The sequence below is a fragment of the Pelodiscus sinensis genome, chromosome 6, assembly GCF_049634645.1.
Source record: "Pelodiscus sinensis isolate JC-2024 chromosome 6, ASM4963464v1, whole genome shotgun sequence".
NCBI lineage: Eukaryota > Metazoa > Chordata > Testudines > Trionychidae > Pelodiscus > Pelodiscus sinensis.
This window is the reverse complement of record NC_134716.1, coordinates 26,572,170-26,597,557: the sequence shown is the minus strand read 5'-3', so window position 1 is coordinate 26,597,557 and position 25,388 is coordinate 26,572,170. Positions and strand designations below refer to the sequence as shown.

The window sequence follows — 25,388 nt, the reverse complement described above, 5'->3', positions numbered from 1 at the left end:
GCCACCTCAGAAAAAAAAAATGATGGAGGAGAGGGTATTTATAATGGAAATATGCTTTACAAAAGTTAACTATTGCTAACGATTACAGATTTTTTAATTGCCTGACACTTTTTGACAGGCAGAATATATCTGAAATACTTAAGCATCATGTTTATACAGACCCTCTAATCTTCACTTAACTGTCTAAATTCCAAGACTTAACACTGTCACTATCCATTGTCTTAATATAAATCAATCATGAAATTTCACAAGTATCAGCTTACTGTTACAGTACTGAAAATAAGCCACTGAATTGAAAAAGGAAAAAAAACTGAGAGTCATTGTAACATATTACAGTGAAGAAGAAGGAGGGGAGAACCATTTAGTCTTCTAAAGACTTGCGGCCTTGGGAAAATTCCAATTTTTTAATACAACACTAAAAACTAATTTTAACATAGCAACATCACTAAAGTTAGAAGTCTCCTGGCAGCTCCATTACCCAGTACTATTTCAGAAGTTTATAATTCAGCTGTAAAATGTAATATCAAGCTGATATCAGGCATACACAAGCTCAACCCAGGAGTTGGTTGATGTTTCATAAGCAAATTTTAGGGACTGGGAAAAGATTTACAAAAGGCAAATTATAACATTATTATTAGTTTTTTGCTTCTATCATTTAAAATGAAGTTGTTTATAAAACTATTTTCAGATAATATATTTAACTCCATAACATGGAATAGGCATATGTAATATTTTAAGTACATTTATAAAATCGCTTGTTTATTGTAAAATTTCCTGAATTTTAATTACAATTCTGATACACAAAAATTAGTATGTTTTCCCTGTGGTGATATGAATGGAACAGCACAACATCATAGTGCATGTGTGCATTTAAAATTATTTTATTAAAATTGTGTTCTCTGTAACAGTTCCTGTTGTAGGATAATAGACACGTCTTATTTCATAGCTGTTGAAAACCTATGTAATGAATTTAACAATTAATTAGTTCTTGAAATTCAAATATTGCACTAGTAAATCAAAGAGACATTTGTTTCATGCGCCTAATGTATGTTAATTAAATATTTATTCATTAAAATATTTACTGAGATTGTAAAAGGTATGCTATAAATATATTTTATGAATACAGTATTTAAATTCTTAATAGACATCTTTAATAGCAAATAGATGTTTAATATACTTTAGAATACATTTCACTCAACAAATAAATTTCTCATGGGATGTAATTTTAAAAGTAATCACATATTGTTCATGTTTTTTAGGAACATTCTTTTTGGATTTAATCTGAAAAACAGGATTTTCTAAACTAAATATTACATCTTTCTACAAGATTCAAGGATATCTCTTAGCCAGAATTTCACCATTAACTTTTTTTTACTATTTCTATAATATACATAATTAGATATCAACCATTTATTAATTATTTTCACAGAACGATAGATATGGAAAAGGCAGTCCTGCTTCATGTAAGTAGTACCTCTGAAGTATTGGGACTGATTGCAGAAGGAAAATAAACAGGATTTGACACAAGATAGTCTAGTCCAATTTCCTGTACATTGGGTAAAATCGTGGTCCCACTCAAGTAAAAGGCCAGTTTCACCTATTTAGTTCTTAAAAAAAAAAAAGTGAGGAGACTGGAGCGAGCTCCCAAAAAAATCAACACGAATATCAAAGGTGGGTAGCCTATATAACCCCTTGCTGCCCTCCTCCCCCACACTCTAGCACTCTGGGGCACTGGAGCCCCCACACTTACCTACTCCTCCCTCACCCTCCCAGCACTTTTGGAGTGCCGTGAATCGATTGATTCACTCTTTCCCCTTCCTCCCAAAACTTGAACGCCACAAAGCATCTGATTAACAGCATTCTGAAAGTGCTTGAAGGAATGAGAGAGAAGTAGGGATGGGACACTCTTCCCCCTCCTTCCTAACATACCATGAATCAGTGATTTGCACTCTGTCCCTGCTCCCAGAGTGTGAACACCAGAAATAAGCCAATTCACAGAGCTCTGAAGTGCTGGGAGGAAGAGGGAAGAGTAGGTAAGTGTAGTTCTCCAGTGCCCATGAGTGCAAGAGGCCTGGTGAAGAAGGCCGGGAACTGCACATGGGCTGCAAGTGGAACCCCAATGGGCCACATGCAGCCCACAGGCTGCAGGTTCCCAAACACTGTGGCTGTCTCTAGACTGTATCCCTTTTCCGTAAAAGGGATGCAAATTAGACATTGCAATTGCAAATGAAGCAGGGATTTAAATCTCCCACGCTTCATTAGCATAAAAATGATTGCCGCTTTTTTCCGGCTCAGAGCTTTTCCAGAAAAAAACGCCATCCTAGACACGGATCTTTCGGAAAATAAAGCCTTTTCTGAAAGATCCCTTATCCTTCTTAAAATGGGGCTGCTGTGGGTGGGAAGGGTTGCTTCTACCAGCTAGGCCCTCTTAAAATGAGGTATAAGGGATCTTTCGGAAAAGGCTTTATTTTCCAAAAGAGCCGCGTCTAGACTGGTGCATTTTGCCGGCAAAGCTCCGAGCTGGAAAAAAGCGGCAGCCATTTTTATGCTAATGAAGTGGGGGAGATTTAAATCCCCGCTTCATTTGCAATTGTGATATGTCTAATTTGCATTCCTTTTACGGAAAAGGGATGTAGTCTAGACACAGCCTGTATGTAGGACTACTGATGAGAGCACAATTTTCAGGATGGGGCCCTTATTTATTTTTGATATCCCAGAAATGAATGCATTATTTCCAATTATGGACTCACCATTAGCGCAATATGACGTTCTATCTAGAGATGTAAAAATCACCTACATTGGTTAACCAGCTGAATGATTTGTCTAACTGATTAGTCACGTGATGTGGGTGGGAATCTGCTTTGGCTTGGGAGTCACCAAAGCCACATGCAATGAGGGCTGCTATGGACCCATTGCACCATGAGTGGCAAGGGCTCCGCCGGCCCCACTAGCCCACTGCAGCTGGGGTCCTGTATGCCAGGCTGCTGTGGGTGGGAAGGGTTGCTCCTGCCAGCTAGACCCTCCAGTTAACAGTTTACCAGGTAGGCATGTCAGTAAGGCTAATGCTTAATGGGAAAGAATTTAACCTTTTACATCCCCATTTAACCTTTTACTTCCCTATTTCTAGCACCTTCCTCATTTGCCATGGTGATGCTGCTGTATATGAATTTAAAAAAAATACTGTTATATTGTAAATGCATATCCAATATGTTGCCTAACAATAGTTATTAGGACTTTTTACAAATGTTGAAGCTACTGTTTTCCATGTGTGGTATTCCATATCACTTTGTGACTGGAGATTTTAATGATTTCTCCCCGATTTTCAGCTTTCATTTTACTAAATTATACTTTTTTCTTATTGGCTGTTGATATTTTCAAGATCTAGAGAAACAGCTATTATTTATCTATCATCAGCAAGTACTACGATTATGAAGATACTAAAAACATTGGGGCTCTCCCCCATCCATGTGTGACATTATCTTGAGCCTCCCTCAATACGTTACTGTTTAATTTTTAAACTTTGTTTACAGACCATCAACAAATTTTCATACCATGTGAATATGCCTGAATTCATTTTCTAATTCAGATTAAATGTTGAAGTAGAGAAGGCCTACCTTATTTTAAACTTTCCTTTTAGTTCCGTTTCCTATGATGCACTTACACTATTCTAATATAAATTAGTCTTTTACATACCAAATGAATACCATACTGGTACTTTATATTACTTCGCTACTTACACCCATTTTATAAATGTTAAAATTGACATACAATTTACTCTGCTATTCATATTACCACTGATTTTGAATTACAGGCTTCTATGGATATTACACCAGCTTAATCCAGGCAGGAGAACCTAGTAGAAAATCATAAAGCTTTGTGTATGTTCATTAAATTCTAAATTCTAAAATTCTGAAAATTGAAATAATCGGTATTCTCTAAGAGTCACTTAACTAATTTTTCTGATGAATATGATGTCAAACAAACACTACTTAATAAAGTAAGATCCTATAATATCAGTAATCCGTATATTTTTCTTTTAATTTTTCAGAGCAGATCGAATCTGGACAGCAATCTTCCTCAATCGTTTCATATGCCAGGTTAGTCATGAAGATTGCTAAAATCATTATGTTTCTTCCTCAACCCCAGTCTTTTGCTCTTATAAACACACTAATAATCATACGTCTATTATAGAAAAATGTAATTCTTCAGCTATATACCACCATTGCAACTGCCATAACATATCTGGCTAGTGGTCAGTCAAGTCCAGTACTATGTTTCTTTCAATGGCCAGTCAAAAATACTTCACAGGAAGATGTAAGAAATCTAGATCGGACTATGAAATAATCTGCCTGTGAGAGTGCAGAGAAAGGAGGGCCCAGCATCCCAGGGGCTGAAAAAGCCTCTGGGCCCAGCTAGCCAAGTACCACTTTACCAATACCAGCCTGCTAGTAGGAGAAAAGGAAGGAAATTGGCTCAGTTTGGGGCTGACTAGCAGAGAGACAGGAGCCTGGTTCAGCAGTCTAAAGACATGAGTGAGTCAACTCTCATCCCTACCTCTGGAAAAGGGGGGTGGGAATCTACTGAGAAACCCTAACTAAGGGGAATCTGGACTCTTTAGGCCATGCCCCAAACTCAAAGACTTGAATAAGAAGCATCTCGGGCTACGTCTACACTGGCACGTTCTCACGCAAAAACTCTTTTGCAGAAGAGTTCTTCTGCAAAAATTCTTCCAGAAGAGAGCGTCTACACTGGCATGTGCTTTTGCGCAAGAGCATCTATGCCAGTGTAGATGCTCTCTTGTGCAAGAAACCCATGTTGCCTGTCTACACTGGCCTCTTGCGCAAGAACTGTTGCGCAAAAGGGCTTATTCCTGAGTGGGAGTGTCAGAGTTCTGGTACAAGAAGCACTGATTTCATACATTAGAACATCAATTTATTTGCGTAAGAACACAGGGCCAGTGTAGACAGGCAGCAAGTTTTTGCACAAGAGAGGCTGCTTTCGCTCAAGTTCGAGCCAGTGTAGACACAGCCTTGGAATTCCTGGACGAGGAGCACTGGGAGCCAGTGCCCCTTTTTTCTGTCTGCTTACTCAGTGACTTAGCCATTAGGCTACTCAGCTGCCAGAGACTTGGCCACAGTATCCATACAAAATGTTTTTTTGCTAATTGCTATTAGTGGTTGGCCTATGCACACACACAAAAAAGTAAATTATCTCCTCTTCAAGTAAAATAAAATTTTAAATTTGATGAAATAGAATAAAGGTTAATATTGCGAACAAATAAAGCAGGAGACGATGTTGGTAAATCTTTAGTACTGTAAGCTAATTACCATTGTGTCTATTTCAATTCATGAATGATGCCCTACAGGAAGCCTTACAACTAGATACCTCAGTGGTAGATCTAGCTATCGGTACCTCGAAATTTACCTCTGGTACTTTTGTAATTTTGTCTACCCCAGGGATCTTATCAAGATGGCCATACGATATAATTCAAATTTACTTTGAAAGTCACAATAAAATAACTGTTTGATAAATCTTGGTTTACACAACCTGTCAGGAGTGTTCCCCACTCTGGCACTCCGAGTACGAGAGCCCGCAAAGGCCTTAAATTCCTTTGCCACTAGGCTCTGCTTTCAAGCCCCCCCCCCCCCCCCCCCCGAGTCACGGATGCACTAGCTCTATGCAATGAACAAAATAAACAAAAGGTGCCACCATCAAGTGATCTAACCCTGAAAAAACAGGAGGGAACACTTGAATTCCTTCCCCAGGGATACCAAAAGCTCTTTTGCCCCAAAAGAGCTTGAAAAAAGAGAAGAGAAAAACAGGCTGCAGTCCTTGGTAGCTGACTGCTCATTTTAGGCAGGCAGTCATACAGACACAGAACCCCTGTTCTTTCTAGGACATAAGAATCAGATCATCACCTTACAAAAACCAAAAGATATACTTGATAAAGCATACTTTGTTGCTAGGTGTTACAGAGCAACTAAGTAAAACAAATTAAAACACAAAGAAAATCTCGGGGAACAACTCTTAGATAGTGAATGGGAGAGGGAAGGCATGGATTGACACAGACCATTTCAAACCGAACCACAAAAATAGAGAAAAAATACCCTAATCATGACTACATACATGTTTCCCTTTATTTACTCACGATTCCATCCTGGTTCAGTCCATTTCCATGCCCTGAATTGCTTGGAGGCATGGTAGTCCTGTTTGGGTTTAAATCATTCTGTGTCTCTAACCTCCTGGCTTAACTTCCACAACACAAAGAAAGCAGGCAAGGTATCTTATGCAATTCAAATTTTAGCACCATATCCTCATTGGTTCTTCTGGCCTCCTGACAACATCTTTGCTAACTACGTGAATTTAACTCCTTAGTCACCAAGTGCTGGCCAGCTCTCCTTCTAGCCATCACACAACCACTTCAATTCTCCACTGTTTCCATGATTGAGTCACCGTCTTTAGAACAATCAGCATACCATTTTCATTTCCCATGATTTTCCATTCTTGAACTTCATATGCATTACAAGGATCTCACTTTGTAAAGGAGTGGAAAAGAATGGTTTCATGTAATAGGCTATTCCATTTCTGACTGAAAAGAAAACTTTTTGGAAGCTGATAATACAAGTGCTTTACTTGAGGTATTTTAATGTCAGATTTAACAACTGCAATATAAAATTACTGTCACAATACTACATAGCAATTTTCATAAAATCAACTGAAAATTTTCCTAGGGTTGAACTGTAAAAAGCATCTATTTTTTAAGCAGAAAAGCAAAATTGAAAGCTGTTTTTTTTCTTAAAAAAATAGAAACTACACTCCATATTAAAATTTATTTCCAAGATCACATTTTTTTTCTAGAGTTCAGAGAAATAATACTGTGAACAAAGAGCTGCTTTAGACATACACTGGATGATGCTAAGGGGCATCTACACTGCAGGGCTTAACTCAAAATAAGCTACGCAAATTGAGCTAAGTCAATTGCGTATCTTATTTCAAAATAGCTTATGTCAGAATAGGAAGCATCTACACAGAACTTATTTTGAAATACAGCACTCTTTCTCCAACTTCCCTTATTCCTCATACAATGAGGGTTACAAGAGTCAGAGTAAGAAGTCCTCCAACATGACAGTATTTTGACACTATTTTGAAATAACTGCCTGCTGTGTAGACGCAGACTAAATTATTTCGGAATAGCACTAGTTATTTTGAAATAGTGTTGCAGTGTAGATGTACCCTAAGAGTTGAAGACAGGTGATCTTGAAAAAGATATGAACTATTTAAACACAGTAAGATTTTAGCTTTGGATTTTACATTATTTGTTACTGCATTTCATCAACAGTAACTGTCATAATCTCCTTCTGGCCAAGGTTCAGTGTTATAAAGTTCTAATTACCTAAAAAACAATGAAAGGTTTGTCTAGACTAGGGAGTTTTCCAAAATAGCTATTCCAGAATAGTTATTTCAATATTACACCTGAGTTGTCCACTGAAATAATCATTCCAGAACATTTATATAATTCAAGAAAATCTCTTTTGTAAAAGATAAAATTGCAACTATAAAGATTTCCAACTACAGAGAAACCACTCCAAGCATTGTATTAATGTGCCTCATCTTGAAACAGAACTTCAATGCTTTTGTGTTTGGAGTGTGAATGTTTAACAGAAAAAATTAGGTGTTATTTCACAAAGAAAATCTCACATCCAAATTGACTGAAAAATGTAGATGGTGATTGAATTGCCAGCAACTTTCCTTTAAGGCAACCCTTTTTTTGGTCGGGAACCACTTACTCACAGAAAAATCAGTTGGGGGACGCACACAAGTGAGAAGCAAAAAATCCTATCAAAAACTCACTGACCTGGCTCATCAATGAGCAGACTAGAGTAGGATTTCCTAGTCTTCAGTTCAGAACAACTGCACCTGTATTTCTTCTCTGTGGTTCACCAAGGGCATTATTTAAAGAATTCTGGATCCCAGTCCTCGCCTCTTTTTTTGCAGAGACTTTGCTCACCCTTGATCGGGATTTTTTTAGGTGGCACAGTACCATCTATACACTGCAATATTCCAGCAAACTAGACTGCATAACCAAGGCCAGTGTCTATACTTTGCTTTATTTTTGAAGGTTATGAATGGTGTAACAAATAATCCCACCACATTAGTGTTACCAATTATCACACAGTCCTTTACAGGCAAGCACATCTATTTTTCATGTGAAAGAATTATGGAGAAAGCATATTGAAAACAATAACTGTTTCTATATGCATGCTAAAAACTTACCAGGAGTCACCCACGAGTCTTATGGGGCCACATCCTTCTGGTGTTTCCACAAGGATTGCCCTCCCCACTTGGACTGGAGGCCTTGTTTGTTTGTTGGATCAGAAAGAAGCTCTGAGTCAGTTTAAACTCAGGCTATTTTAGTAAAGATCCAGTATGAAAGCGCATACATGACCCTATCCATGTGCTGATATAATGCCGACAAGTAGAACCAAACCGGGGGCCACTGGAGGTTAGTGCATGAGCCTCTACAGCTCTAGGGCTGTATAGCAAACCCATTCTTTCTCTCTCTGTAAGTGACCTAACTATGACTACATGCAGGGCCAGATTATCCATTAGGCACAGTAGGCACAGAGCCTAGGGCCTATGAAAAATTTATGGCCTAAAAAAATTCATGATTGATTCAAAAATTTTAAAAACTGCTAAATCACACTTAATAATTTGCTATTTTTATTAGAATTCATGTGCAAATGTTGAAGCTCAATTAAATGCAGTTATATTAAATCTTTGGTCAAGAAACAACATACAGGTATAATAAACAACATTTCACTGCCTAATTACCAAGGTTCCCTGTAAGTTGGGCAGCAGCGTGGCCTCACAGCTATTTAATAAGCCCTGGCCAGGAGCTCAGGGGCTACTTCGCAGGGAACTGTCTTACTGGGGGAAGGGTATTTCTCCTTCAGCAGCACCAGCAGTTTCATGTTAGAGATGGAGTTGGCCTCTTCCAGCTGGTAAGGAGGGACATAAGGAGGAGGGGAGCAATAAGGGGCTGTGGGCAGGGGGAGGTGAACAGAGGGAGTGAGTTTGGGGTGCCCTGGTTGGGCTGGGAGAGGACTGGTGTGATTACAGCAGCAGGGTTTGGCTGCAGTTTCATGTGAGAAGCCCAGACATGTGATTTCCATTAAATTTTAGAATTTATTTGGGGAACGGCACTAAGGCCAGATCTTTTCTACATGTTGTTGTTCTAGCTCTCATGAGTCAATGAACATGCTAGGTGTGTTGTAGGATGAAGACTATATTTCCAAGCTCTTTAAAAAATGCATCTGTCTACAAAATCTGAAGCCATGTATTAAAGTGCTTCTCTGGAGCTTATGCTTTTGAGTTGGACACACACACTATGTGAAAGTTCCAAAAAAGGATAACTTTTATCTGTGTTTACAGGTCTCTGTTTCACTCATAGTGATCTTAAACATTCATTTAAAATACCCATCACCAATCACCTCATGTTTTACTTCTCTTCCAATTTTCACATTTGTGGCTTTATTTTCTTTCTGTATTGCTGTTCTTTGTGCACTATTAACCAAATTAAGAGTTGACATCCCAGAGAAACTGTATAAGCCTGAGTACATGCCTTTTTCTCTCCTTTCCAGTGCAGGCAAATAGTGTATTAATATTTGCAAGGAGTGCATGACTGTTTCCAGTTGACTCAGATTGCTTTGTGTGTATAATATACATTTTGGTGTGTTTACTAGCTTGATTTGTTAGTCATCACATGTAGTCACAGGGTAGTGTTAATTTTCTGTTTATTTCACATGAAAAAACATCATAAGCATTGCTCCTTATTAATTATCCCTTGTTTTAAAATTTTTATCTTCCATACCCATGAGCTGTTTAAAAGTATATTTATATCTAGGTTTTTTGTTTGTATTGGTGGTGCACATAAGAAAATTCAGCCCACCTAAGGATGGAAAATGTTAGAGGGAACACTGCTTATTACTACAGTGTTTGCATTTTACAGATGTGTTTCAGAAACCCTAGGCTACTACTAAACACTGTTTCTGGCGGAAATGCATAGCCAGCATCAGCCAATGTACTGTTATTTCACAAATGACGTTGAACAATCTTGAGATACAATGTTACCACGTTATCAGCTCTGCAACACAATGCATTGCTCGGTGGATTTTACAGTTGTAGCGGTGGCAACATCATCTTACCTTTTTCTTTATCAGCTGATTAATTATAATCCTAAGTATAATTGTAGCATACAACAAAATGGCTGCTATTTTAGAATGAAGTACCATGCATTGCTCACACAGTGTGCCACTTTCAAGAGTGAAAATTAAAGTGGATGATATTAGGCGTATTGGTGATAGAGCATTTCTCACGTATATATTTCTATGCAGTCTAATTTAAGGACCTACAATTATTTGAGTGCCTAGGGCCTACAAAGAGCTTAATCTGGCCCTGACTATATAGGACAATGTACTATACCCAGTAATCATGTAGGTTACACTGGTACTTCTCTGGCGGTATTACAACCTGAATGAATTTGCATTATCGATTCGCCACTGTTCCTATTTCCTGGGGGAGCTGTGGTTACCCTCCCACCATAAAATTACACACACTTCCTGAAATATATAAATGTTTCATTCAATACAATTGACTCCCAAGATAGTTAAAATTAATTGTGTGAAGTCTCCCAGTGATATGCAGGAAATTGTCATATTTATTACAAAACTGACTAATTCAAGAGGAGAGCTGCAGGGTTATTTTTCGGAGGATTGGAAGAGGAAGGAGTTTGTAGTACTTTGATAAAACTTGCTAGGAAATAACATGGAGACAACATCAGTAGAGGACATTTAATGTTACCACACAAGTTCAGCGCATTACAACATTGATAGCTCCCTTAAATTTTTAAAACTAGACATCCAAGAGACAAGTAACAGATATTTTATATAAACTTCCTTTTCTCTAGCTCAGTGCTTACCTTAACACCTTATGATTACAGACATCAGAAAGAGATAATAGAATACCATATTCTTTTGTTTTAAACAGACTATTTGACATATATTCCATTTTTAAAAAGACAGTTTTTGAAACACACATTTATGGCAGTTATGGCTCTCCTGACCAAACAGTAGCAGCAGCACCATATGATCACAGAAATAGCTGAAATATTTCTCTAATTCAAAGAATTTGATGTTACTAATGTCTTAGTGAAAAAATTCAAGGTTCTCTTTTAGCCTAACCTCCATCTGAACAATAGAAACTAGAACACGTGGCCATTGAGAAACATGAACCTGCAAAGTCCTATTTCTAAACAAGGAGGGATAGATTTACTATTTTTTCCTAGCATTTGAAGAAACTGCTGCAATGAATCCTTTTCTAGGCACAGAACTGTCAAATTCTAAACCTGAAGGGACACTATAGACTCAATTTTTTTCTTAACAATTCTTGTTGTAAGTAACACCTGAGATTACTATAAGTGAAGGGCATTAGAGGAAAATGTAACTCCCTCCTCCCCTGGTTTACTTTTTTCATTCAGGAACAGTCAGTTTCATTTCTGCATTGATGGCCAGCGCCATATCATAATTTCAGTCAACAGCATGTTTGCTATTTTGCACACCTCTGGGTCAAATTTGTATATTTTCTCCCCCAGACTTTCCAACCATCATGGTCAGATGGCAAAAATGATTTGCTACCACTGGGAATCTGCAGCAGATTGGTGGAAGCCAGAGGTGGCTACTGGGGTTCCCTCCCTCATTTGAATTGCTATAGGAGGAGAGTGAGAACAGCTCAGAACCCCTTCATGTAGCAAAGTAAGAGAAGGAGACTTTTTCTCTCCCACATGTTCAACCTCCAACCAAAGCTGGGAAGGGTATCTTTCCCGCGCTCCACAGCAGTGTACACAGAGCTGTTAGACAGACACAGGGAGAATCAAGATCAGGCCAGTTTTCCCCTATTCTTACTCCCTTGGCCTTGCAACAGAACCTAGTGAAAAACTAGTGGGAAAGAGGTGGGGTGTAGTGGACAACTAAAACTGAAAATCACTCCCCCACAGAACTAAAGGGAAGGAACAGGACTAAAGATGCTCCACCCGCCCACCCCCCAGACGAACCAGGGCAGAAATCTTTTTCACTTTTAGCCCTGGACTTCACTAAGGAGTTATTTTGGAATACCCGCCCCCCCCCCCCCATTTTGAAATAACGGGCTGATTATTTCGAAATCTATACTTCTGCTTTCCTTAAGGAATAATACTTATTTAGAAACTGTTATTTTGAAATAGGGTTAGTGTGGATGATCCGGTACTGCTAATTGAAAATAACTGGCTTTCATAGGCCTCTCACAGCTGCACTTCTGGCTGCTCTGGTTCTACCCCCTAGCTCCACTGCTCCCTTTCTCCTGTGGAGCTTAAAGCAGCAAGCTGCAGGAAAAGGGCTTGTGGCACATGCAGACCTTTGCTGGCCCCATGCCACACCGCACCATCCCAGGAGCCCTGGAACACTCCAGTCCTCCCCCATGGCTGCCATCATTCCTGCAGCACCCACAACTGCCACTGGCCAGGAATGCGGGAGAGCACCAGATTGGACTGGTGCAGAGATCCTGGATCTCATTGACGTCTGGGGTGAGGAGACCAACCTGCAGGATCTCTGCATCAGAAAAAGAAAAGCCAAAGTCTCTGGCTGGATGGCCGCCAGCCTACAAAGGACACATCCTGACCCTCAACCTGGTTCAGATGAAAATAAAAAGAGCTCTAGCAGGCCTACAACAAAGCTAGAGAGCAAGGTGGATGGTCTGGGGCAGCACCTCACATGTGCTATTACTATGAGCAGCTCAATGCCATCCTGGGAGAGATGGAGGGATGGAGGGTCTCATCCATGAGCCCCTCTCTCCTCTCCTGTCCCCTTCTCCCATTCCAGGTTCTTTCTCTAGTCCCTCCCATTTATATTCCCCCAAATAAACACACTTTTTAAAAAAGTGTTTTTATTTGCTCTGTAGGGAAGGGGGAAGAGAGAGCAGGGGAAGGGAGGTGAGAAAGAAAAGGCACCCGGGGGAATGCAGGGGCCCCTTGTGGAGAGGCACGGAGAAGAATCTCATAGTTGGCCTTGGCTGAAACTCTCCTTCAAGGCCTCCCAGATGAGCACAGCCCCTTGTTGTGCTCATTGAATGGTACTGGTGTCTAGCTGTTCATATGCCATGGCCAGCCATTCAGCCTCTGCCCCACAATGTGGCATAAAAGTCTCCCCCTTGCTCTCACAAAGATTGTGGAGTACACAGCAGAACACTGCCACGAACGGGATGTCTTCACTGAGGTCCAGGTGGGTGAGGAGACTCCGGAACCTCGCCTTTAAGTGGCTGAACACATACTCCACAACCATGCAGCACCTGCTCAGCCTGGCATTAAAGTTCTCTTTGGTGTGGTCCAGGCTGCCCGTTTAGGGCTTCATCAGCAGGGGAGCAAGGGGTAGGCTGCATCACTCAGGATTCAGATGGACATGTCCACCTCCCCAACCCTGATGGTGCAGTCTGGGAAAAAAGTGCCGCATGCATTTTCTGGAACAGGCATGAGTTCCGGAACACATGGATATCATGAGCCTTCCCCGACCAGCTGATAGTGATGTCAGTGAAGCATCTCTTTTGGTCCACAAAGGCCTGAATGCCATCAAGAAGTTCCCCTTTCTCTTTCTGTAGTCCAAGGTATGGTGGTCAGGGGCCAGAATGGGGATGCGAGTATCATCTATGACCCCGTCCTTTTGTGGAAACCCATGGCGGCAAAGCCATCAACTATGCTGTTGACATTGCCCCCTGTGACAACCCTCTATAAGAAGATGTCCAAGAATCCAGGAAGTTTTTGGAGAATGTTGGGGATAACTTCTTGATACAAGTGCTGAAGGAACCAACCAGAGGCAATGCGCAGCTTGACCTCCTGCTCACAAACAGGGAGGCACTAGTAGTAGATGTGGGTGGCAGTCTGGGGACCAGTGATCATCAGATGGTATATTTCATCTGATTGGAAAAAGGCAAATCAAGTGCCTATCTTTAAAAAAGGGAAGAAGGACGATCCAGGGAACTACAGACCAGTCAACCGTATCTCAGTCCCTGGAAAAATTATGGAGGGGATCCTCAAGGAATCCATTCTGATGTACTTGGAAGAGGGGAAAGTGATCAGGAAGCATCAACATGGATTTACCAAGGGCTAGTCATGCCTGACCAATCTGATTAGCTTCTATGATGAGGTAACTGGCTCTGTGGATATGGGAAAGTTGGTGGATGTGATATACCTTGACTTAAACAAAGCTTTTGATATGGTCTCCCACAATAGTCTTGCCAGCAAGTTAAGGAAGTATGGATTTGATAAATGGACTGTAAGATGGATAGAAAGCTGGCTAGACTGTTGGACCCAATGTGTAGCGATCAATGGCTCGATAGGTTGGTAGTGGGTTTCTAGCAGAGTGACACAAGGATCAGTTCTAGGGCCAGTTTTGTTCAACATCTGTATTAATGACCTGGATGAGGGGATGGATTGCACTCTCAGTAAGTTTGTGGATGACACGAAACTAGGGGAGAGGTAGATATGTTGGAGGGCAGGAATAGGGTCCAGAGTGACCTAGACAGATTAGAGGATTGGGCCAAAAGAAATCTGATGAGGTTCAATAGGACAAATGTAGAATCCTGCACTTGAGATGAAAGAATCCCGAGAATTGTTACAGGCTGGGGACCGAATGGATAAGTAGCAGTTTGGCAGAAAAGGACCTGGGGATTACAGTGGGTGAGAAGCTGGATGAGAGTCAGCAGTGTGCCCTTGTAGCCAAGAAGGCTAATGGCATATTAGATTGCATTAGGAGGAGCATTGCCAACAGGTCTAGAGAAGTGATTATTCTCCTTTATTCAGCTCTGGTGAGGCCATATCTGGAGTACTGCATCCAGTTCTGGACCCGTCCACTATAGAAAGGATGTGGACACATTGCAGACGGTCCAGTGGAAGGCAACCAAAATGATTAGGGGACTGGAGCACATGACCTATGAGGAGAGGTTGAGAGATTTGGACTTATTTAGTCTGCAGAAAAGAAGAGTGAGGGGGGATTTGATAGCAGCCTTCAACTTTCTGAAGGGAGGTTCCAACGAGGATGGAGAGAGCCTGTTCTCAGTAGTGATGGATGGCAGAAGAAGGACCAATGGTCTCAAGTTACAGTGAGGGAGGTCTAGGTTGGATATTAGGAAAATCTATTTCACTAGGAGGGTGATGAAGTATTGGAATGGGTTACCTAGGGAGGTGGTGGAATCTCTCCATCCCTAGAGGTTTTTAAATCTCGGCTTGATAAAGCCCTGGCTTGGTTGATTTAGTTGGGATTGGTCCTGCCTTGGGTAAGGGGATGGACTTCCATCCCTATGATTCTATGGCCTTGGCTACTTGCAGGAGCATGGCCCCTACTGTGGATTTCCACACACTGAACTGGTTCCCAACAGAGCAGGAGCTGTCCAGCGTGGCGAACTTCCACAGTGCAATGGTGATGCACTTCTTCAGGGTTGCAGTCGGGTGTCATGCCACTTGAGGGCAGTGGCGAGCCACTCGCAGAGCTTCAGGAAGGTGGCCTTCTGCATGCAGAATGTCTGGAGCTGCAGCTGGTCATCTTATCGCTGCATGATGATGTGGTCCCACCATTCCGAACTGGTCTCCCTCCACCAGAAGTGGTGTTAGATAGCGTCCAGATATTTGAGGGGCATTTACAGCAGCAAAAGCAGGTCCTCCAGTTCGGGATGGTCATCCTGCTGGAGAACCATGTGGGCAGTCTGGACACACTGCGCCATGAAGCCCAGCACAAGGCTCATGAGGCGCAGCACAAGGCCCATGAGCTTCAGCTCCATGTTGCAGGTGCAGTGGTGTCCGCAAGGGCAACCAGAGCACATTGCGTCCGTTTTGTGTCTTGCGAGGGGGGAGGCAGTGAAGGAGTGCCATCTGAGACATAGCAATAGAGAGGAACCCCTGGAAGCACGTGTTGCAGCTTGCCTGACCGATCAGCCACTGGAAGAATCCTCCCTCCTGTTGCCCTCCTTGGAATGCTTCCAGGAGCTCTAAATCCGAGGCAGGCTCCAATGAGTGTGGATGTGCTATTTCAAAAAAAATTCTGAGCAATTCCAATGCTCCCCCATAGTGGGGACATGCTATTTCGATGTTGTTATTTCGGGAGTTATTATTTCTTTTTTTACTTATTTTGAAATTATTTCCTAGTGTAGATATGACCTTAGAGCCCATAGGGGATAGGGAGAACACCACAGCTAGCAGCAGGGACACAGGGGGATCCTCATTCCCTTGATGTCTTCATAAGGCCTTGCAACAATGGAATAGGAGAGGGGATGGTGAGACTCCTCTGACTCTTCAGACCCCTCTGTCGGGTGATGGTAAAGAACAGAAAGCCCAAACACATGCCCCTCACATATACATCCTGAACTCCTCCACAGACAACTGACTAGCTATAGTGAGAGTTAGGAGGCACCTCTTCCCCAATGGTCTGAGATTCTGAACAACCCCTACATGGGGCAGCAACACCGGTAGGTCCCTCCAAAGACTAGGGAAAGAAGAATAACAGCAACTATGGGCAGCAATGTGTACAGTCTCACCTCCATCGCCCTAGCCCAAAGAAGAGGAGCAGCAGCACAGCAATCATCTCTCCACCACTTTCACTAAGCCTGCAGGAGCACCACTGGGGCTGAAGGCAGAATGGCTAAATGCTGCCTCCTAGAGATATGTGAGTATGTAACAGGACTCAGGGATTCTGAGTCCATTCAATGTGGCTCTCAATTGGGTCCACAAGTGACCCTGGCTTCTTATTGGTTGCCAGTAGAGTAAGAAGAGAAATAAACCCAACTAAACAAGGGAAAAAACCTGCCAACATTTTTTAAAAGGCCTGAAGGAGAACTGAGAGGCTAGTACTGTTCCCATGAAATGCTTTTATTTCATTGTGATGGAACAGCCCAAAGCTGTATGCAGTATAGGAACTTACCATGATGTCATCAAATCTTTCCCCAAACAACTCCAAAATAAATTCTACAAACTCATCCCCCACAAAACCCATCCCAGGGATCTTTTACATGCTTCTCAAGATACAGAAAAGAGGAATCCAAGCAAACCCATCATTTGTGGCTTGGCACTGTTACTGAAGAAATATCAGGAGTCAACCTCCAACCACTCAGAACATCCCCTCAGAACACCATCACCACTATGGATGTCACCAATACCCCTCACAAGGACAGCTTACCCTGTCTTAGATATTTAGAAGACAATGAACAACCCTCAGATTTCCATCCCAAACACATCTCTAAACTCATCCACTTCGTTCTCAGTTCCCCAGTATGCCAACCTTGCTATGGGCTATTTCTAAGAACTACGTCTGGACAAATTCACCATGCAAACAGTGATATACCTTGGCTACATTGGCAATACTTTCATCCAGTACAGACAACTGACCACACTTAAAACCACCTTCATCAAACATGATACCCCATTAAAGAAACAGACTGTATCATGGAAAGGGCCACTCAAGTACTTATTCCAGGAGAACCTGCTTCCAACAGAAATAAAACCCCTTCTGACTGCAAACCTCTAGTTATTACCTTTTACGCCACTCTGGAACCCACACAAAGTCTCATCAAATAGTTATAACCCATACTCAATGAGAATCCCATCCCAAAATAAATCTTTCCTGAATCCCACACTTCTGGTCTTCAAACAATCCTCCATTATATCATCAGAAACAAGTTCCCCACAGACCAGAACACACCACTCAATGCAGCAGCAGACCCTGCTAGAACTGCAAAAGCAAAACCTGCAGATGTATCCCCACTGCTGCAATGAGCAATACCCTTTTACACACACCTTTCAAGATCCATGGGGTCCTACATACGCCTATCGTAACATGTGGGGTAACTCATCCAGTACACTAAATGTCCCAACAACAACTATGTGAAACAAGACAATCATTAATATCTCAAATGAATTCACACAGGAAAATGAAAAAACAAAACCAGCCAATCAGCTGTGGATGAAGATTTCTCTCAAAGTCGTCACTCTTTATCTAAACTACCGGTCTTTATCTTCAAAGAAAACCTGCATAATATTTCAAAAGAAGAGACCGGCAGCTTAAATTCATAACTCTGCTAAAAACAACAAATGGTCTGGTAGCACTTTATAGACTAACAAAACACGTAGATGGTATCATGAGCTTTCATGGGCACAGCCCACTTCTTCAAATGACCAGAGTTATGAGTTGGGGATATGAAAACTTGAAATAAATAGGAGAGGGGAGAGAAAGAAATTCATGGATTGAACAGACACACTGGATTTATGGCATATTACAACAATCTGTACTCCACTAACCTCCTCTTTTCAGCCTATGACTGCAGAGGTTTAACAAGCCACTCTAACTTAAATGGTTCCTTAGAATACATACTAACTGCTTGTGCTAAACAATCTGTTCCATATATAATTGAATTTGGAGTACCTTTTCCAAACCTGAAGAAGTGCTCTATAGATCTTTAAATTTTGTGTTACCAAAATAAACAGGTCCAATAAAATAAATTACCTCACCCACCTCGTTTATCAAATTTAAGTGTATTTAGTAACTCTACAGGACTAAGTGGAATGTATATTTTATTGTTTGTAATTTGGAAAGACTTTAAATAAAATGTATGGGAATGGTACTTGAATAATCACATACAGTCGCTCCCCGAGTTACGACCACCTTCACTTACGACCATCCGCACTTACGACCAAAGCGGTCGTAAATGCAGATCCAAGTTACGAATGGCGATCCGTGCTTACAAACAGCACTGTCGCCATGTAACTCTATGGGATCCGAGTTATGAACACTTCGAGTTACGAACCAAGTGTTGTTCCGTAACTTGTTCATAACTCAGGGAGCAGCTGTACACTTTTAAAGTCTGTGCACATTAATTGCTTGAAACACAAAAAATCTCAGTTTTAACTATACAGGGAGAGAAACTAAGTTAAAGGGGAACAATAGTTATAGATTCACACATATAGAGATATTTTAGCGAGATTTGACAGTCTAATCTGAAGAAAAATACAGGACACACATTTCGAAGACGATCTAGCTAACAAATTCACTCATTGACATTTACCAATAGGTCATTCAGATCAAATTAAAACTGATTTAAACCTTCATTCAAAACTTAAATCAAACTGAATAAATAACCAAAATATTTCAATAACTTTTTGAATTCCCCTCCCCTATCTGCCTTGTGTCTGCATGGCCTTGCTTAGAAGTGATTAAGTAGCAAAGAGTCGGTCTCACTATGGGGACAAGCTGATGAAGTACCAAATATGCTCAATTTTCATTGATGTCAATGGGAAACCTAGGTACACACCACTTAGTAGGGTCAGACCTTACATCAATGGGCAGACTGGAATCAGGAAGTAGACTAGTAGAAGAAACCTCGGATGAAAGTCTCCTTCATAAAAGCTTGAATATAGGAACTGATCATCAGTCATAACATTTTCCCTTTCACTTCATCACAACTCCACTTTGCAGTAAAAGTAAATATTAATAAATAAAAGCAAAAGTAGTAAAGGAAAATTAAACTAAAGCAACATGCAGGCTGTGTCTAGACTGGCCACTTTTTCCGGAAAAGCTTCTGCTTTTCCGGAAAAACTTGCCAGCTGTCTACACTGGCCGCTTGAATTTCCGCAAAAGCACTGACAATCTCATGTAAGATTGTCAGTGCTTTTGTGGAAATACTATGCTGCTCCCGTTCGGGCAAAAGTCTTTTTCCGAAAAACTTTTGTGCAAAAGGGCCAGTGTAGACAGCAGAGATTTGTTTTCCGCAAAAAAGCCCCAGTCGCGAAAATGGCGATAGGGGCTTTTTTGCGGAAAAGCACGTCTAGATTGGCCACAGACGCTTTTCCACAAAAAGTGCTTTTGCGGAAAAGTGTCCTGCCAATCTAGACGCGCTTTTCCGAAAATGCTTTTAACGGAAAACTTTTCCGTTAAAAGCATTTCCGGAAAATCATGCCAGTGTAGACGTAGCCGCAATGTTTTATAATTTTGTTAGCTAAATAAGTTATATATTTTAAATTGTTCAGGCTAGAAACTGCCCCCATAAAAAACCCATAAGCTATACTGCCCTATTCAGTGTTTTCCTCTCTGATCATGAAGGGAAATGTTTAACACACATTGTGTTTTTTAAAAAAACATTTGTTTATAAACAAAATATTATTTTCTTTAATATGATTATCCACCCGCTCATTACTCTTGAATGCAATCTCTGACTCTCCAGGATAAAATCATGGCAAGTATACGTATGGTTGTGTTTAGTTTCAGGAATTTCAGTCCTACTAGCACATTTTCATGGCATTGTTCAGGTCCATAAGAGGGGGCTCAGGGTAGGTGGCTTGGGGTATGGGAGTTCAGTAGTTAGGGTTGGAAGGGCTCTGGACAGGGGAGTGTGTGTGTGTATGTATTTAGAGGGGTGGGCAGGGAACCAACCTCCCCTTTGCCCCAAGATTCATTCTAGGAGTGCCTGCTTTTCCCCTTCCTGTCCCCGCCAGGGTGTGACAGCAAAGTGCACAACTCATCTTCCCCCTGCATTCCTCATCCAGAATGAGGAATGCAGGAAACTGCACTTTGCTCCAGTGCTGATGAAGGGGAGTAGCCAAGAATGTCTCCATATGAATCTGGGGAGGGGGAGAGCTTCAGCCTCCTAATCTCCCTAAAGGGCACCTGGGGAATGGGAGACTTAGGGCTGGGGCACTCAGAGACAGTGGGTGAAGGTAGGGCTGGGGGAGGCAAGCCCTACAGACCCGCCTCCAACCTCACCCCTTCTGCCCAGGCCTTGCAGCAGGGGGGTTGGGGGAGTGGAGCGGCATGCTGCCCCAACATCCCGGGCCCCAGAGCACCACGGAGAAAGCAGGCAGCACACAGGCCCATCCTCCCTGCCCCAGAGCACAGGGAGCAGCAACACTCTACCCCAGTATGCCTACAGTAGAGTAGAGTGGTAAAGTGCAGGCATGACCATGCCTGGCAGCTTGGGAAGGCAATCCCAATGATTTCTGCCACCCCTGGGGGCAGTCCTAAATGGGGGTTGGGAGGACACACCCCAAATGCCCCTTTCACCTGTCTGGTTATGCTTTCTCTCATCAGTATGTTTTTATGAGAAGAAATCCTATTTCGGGCACATCCCATTTTCCTGGCATAACCGAACCTTTACCTTGGTTTAAGTTATGATGAGAGCCAAATTTGGTGGCCCTAGCTCTTACAGTTTACGAGGAGCTCTGGAACAGACAAACTCTCTCAAATATATAGTAGACAGACTCCCGGTATTAAAAATATACCTTTCCTGTTCTAAAATCTGTTTTAAATACAGATCTAAACATTTTTTTCTCTTTCTTCAAGACAAACAAAGTAGTGAGCAATATACACTATAGTGCACCATAATAGCAGATGATAGGGCAATGCTATCAATCCTTTCAAGAAGTGGTTAATTTTATCCTTCTGTGGCTTGCTGCCTGGTTTTCTGAAATTCTGTCTGGTAATGCCCGTTAACTACAGGGACTCCTTCCAGAAAGGACAGCGGATCAGCTGTCAGTTCCTCTGTCATAAAACTCAGCTGGTGTATGGTAGATTTGTTGATTATTTTTTAAGGAATTATGGAAACGTGATGGATTTTTGACTTAAGTTGAGAGCAACTGGGGCACATTTGATATCTGATACCAACACAGGAAAATATGAATGAATAATGACACAACAATATGGTATAAGATAATGTGCAAAAGGCAAAGAAACTAAACATGTGATAGCCACCTTCTTTAAAGGGCTTCTGTAGGTACCCACTGTTAGATATCTGATCTCTGTAGAAACCATCTGCAATAAATCTGGTTACAGGTGAATAGTCTTTTTTTTTTTTTGCATGAGTTTGCATCTTGATATACAAATCATGCCTATTATGAGCATAACTTAATATCTTGCCTAGATTAATCAACAATAACTGCTACAAAAGCCCATTGTCATCCTAAAGTACAACTTTCCAAGCCTTAACCTGCCTGTTGATGCTGTACGCTGAAAATAGAAACTTATTAACAAAGCAATCTCCTGCCACAACAATGTCTAAGAGCCTACTGCCACATTTTAAACAAAAAAATGTGAGGTACACAATAATTTTGAAAAACTAATCTCAACACATTATTAAGATCCTTATTAAAATGCTTTTATAAAACAGCCTGTTTGAAAGTAAGTGGAGTATATTCCCTCCTCTGACAAGCTTTATAAAACAGAAGAGCATTGTAGTGATTTGATTGTCTTTTTGCCAGTTGTTATCTGATTGGTAAAGAACAGTCAATATAAATACATGCAAAAATTCACTTCAACTACACCAGAAGTATAGTACTCTGGCATCTTATACAGAGAAGCAATACCAGATTCTCAAATCCATTGATCACTGAACATAGGTTTTAAAACTACAGAAATGTCCACTGCCTGAGCTTTTCCCCGGTTAATTAGTTGCTGGCTAAAGTATTAAAATGTCCTTGGCTTCACCTTAGACACAACTATCCCAGCTGGTCATTAACTGTCTGGAAAAGACCCAAATAATCTCAACTGTCAGTGCACTACAAACATGAATTATTCTCACTAAAATGGTGTCCAATTTTGATCTCATGGCACTTTTACTGTTGTAACAATTTATCTCAACAGAATTGTCCCTTTTGTGCTTTCATTGCTGTAAGGGAGATCAGAACCCATTTTAAAGACAGGGGAGGGGGGTACAGTTTATCACTGCTGATGTTTCAATAGCCCTAAAAAGATCCAAGTGAATTAAGTGAACTGAACAGCTTGTAGTAAACCAGTCTGTCAACAAGTGGTTTCTTGTTGGTGTATTTCTGCAAAAAAGACACGGGACAGCTGGGAGAAAGAACACATGTAAACAAGGCAGGCCTAATTATTTCCCAATTAAAAATAAGATATTATCTTCTCATTAATTGGTTCGCTAATTGACCAAAACCTACAGTATCATACGAGTCCAGTGATTAGAACCCAGATACCTGTACTACACACTCAGGCCAACCACAAAGTTGTCAGTTCTGCTTGATTTGTTTGAATACTATACTCCACGACAGCTGTCGGAAATAATACATTAGAACAGCTGCTGTGACAACTACAAAGTGCCTGGAATTTTAATTGGACTCAACATTCTATTGTTTAGTTTACTAAACTTAAAAAGAAATATCCAAGGACATAAACAAATTCCTAATGGAACTAACTGATGTTTGCCATTTGGTAAGCACAGGTAGTCTTGGTTTTGTCTGAATAATTTCACTAGTATTATCTCTACCAACTAACTGGTGAAAAGAAAAGAAAAGAAAAGAAAAGAAAAGAAAAGAAAAGAAAAGAAAAGAAAAGAAAAGAAAAGAAAAGAAAAGAAAAGAAAAGAAAAGAAAAGAAAAGAAAAGAAAAGAAAAGAAAAGAAAAGAAAAGAAAAGAAAAGAAAAGAAAAGAAAAGACGGTATTAATTGATAGATTACTAAGAAAAGGGGATTAAGAGGAAAAAATGGTAAGGAAGTAACATAAACAAACCCGTTTAAATACTGGCTGTGAGCCACAGAGGATCTCACAGAGTCTTAAGGTTTACTGAAAAGGAGACTTATTCAGAGGCCCTCTGCAATGGTTAGCTGAAAACAAAACTGTCCATTATGGATAGGACCTCAAAACCATTGAATAGTAAAGCTTACTTTCAGCATCAGCAGAAAGCAGAAAGCACAGGAGCACCACGACTGGCCTGGCTACGTGCATCATCCGACAGTTTGGCACCAGCATGCTTTGGCAGCCTCGGTCTCACTGGCTCAGAAGCCACTATGAGTCTGTCCGGTCTGAAATTTCTGATGAAGTATTTTCAGAGCCTGTGGCATGGTGGAGAAAAAAAGAGAGAGAGCGCAAAATACAGTTAGGAGGGTTGTTTTTGGTTTTCCCAGTATTCACAATTAGAGGCAAAACAGTTTAAATATACAAAGGACCTTCAGCAGACTGTCGTAGACTGAAGGTAGTGAGGTGCTACAGATGTTACTAGCCCTAAAACCATAATGCTGGAGTACCAACTCCACTACATCGTTTCTCCTCTCCTGTTTAAATAAACTGATCTCATGCATTGTGTCTTGTCTTGCTGGGTCAGGACTGCCTTTGACTAATACACCATGAGAATGAGTTGTCATTTCTAATGAATTATTAGGTTAATACATTACCAGAATGATGCATACTAATGCAGTAAGAAAGGGTTTAGAAACAGATTCAACATCCATGATAAAAGTCCGCTAACAAATGACATGGTAGAAGCTGCTTTCCTGGCATCAAGTAGGAATGACAGAGCTAAATCTGCTTCTCAGACTATTCCTAATGCCAGCTTTGCAATGCTAGCATATTGGATCTCCCATATTAACACACTAAAACTCAAATTCAGTTTTGGTTCCACATGTCCAAAAGGTTACATTTCCTCTCTGATTTTTTTGTATATTTAAATTATACAATATAGATATCATAAATATAGAGCCCAAATTCCAGTTCAGTTTAATTTAACATGTTATATAAGAACTAATCAACAATACAGTCTAAGCATCTGCCTTTAAGAAGATATCTATTCTATTCTTATTTAAATCCACTCCACCCAAGCAATATTAGAAATTGCAGAGCATAGAAACACTTTCCTCTGAAAGAAAATATTAAAGATATCCTGAAATAGCCCGACTGTGTCACTAAAATAACACTGCAATTTAATTGCACTTTTTCAAAAGAGTTGTAAGATATATACTTTGGCAGGTCTGAAACTTAGCTCAGGCACAATAAGAAAAACAGATACTATCTTTTTCATTACTCTGCATGAGTAGCTTCCATGCAGTGAAGATAAAAACCAAAAGGGAGGGGAGAAATTATACTAATTATTCCACTTGATGGATCTTACAGACTTGTGGGTGGTATGAAGAACCTATTTTACACTACAGTGCAATACTGAAAGAATCTACTCGGGGAAGAAAAAAAGAGATGACAGATGCTAGAAATCTACTGCTGTTATCAATCTCTTTTGTAAAACTACCTCTCGAATCAGCTACTGCTATCAAGAGAAACGAATCTAAGAAATTTTCATAGGCAAAGTGCTGAAGGCACCAGCTCCCCCCTTTCATTGCTACCATCTTTGTGCCAGCATTTCAAATGACAGCAAAGTCCATAAGACATCAGTCCTGTCCGACTCAATTTGTGTCTGTGCAAGCGTATCAGGGCCAACTGCTACATAATGACTTCAGTGCTATCACAAAGATGGAGATTTATGAAATATGCTTTCAGAGAAGAGGTGATTTTGTTTTTGCTTTTACCAGACTGAAGTGGTGATGCAATCTTTGT

General features: G+C 40.8%; 1 protein-coding gene across 17 annotated transcripts in view; it reads right to left on the bottom strand.

Moving 5' to 3' along the window:
* The window catches only part of PTPRD (protein tyrosine phosphatase receptor type D), a 1,779,541-nt gene that overhangs the window by 387,197 nt on the left and 1,366,956 nt on the right, over positions 1 to 25,388 (bottom strand). For all 17 annotated transcript variants that reach the window (XM_075931585.1, XM_075931599.1, XM_075931586.1 and 14 more), the window contains one exon: positions 23,732 to 23,899. In XM_075931585.1, coding sequence (XP_075787700.1) covers positions 23,732 to 23,816 — 85 coding nt within the window. In that variant the 5' untranslated portion in view covers positions 23,817 to 23,899. The remainder of the gene's footprint in view (positions 1 to 23,731; positions 23,900 to 25,388) is intronic.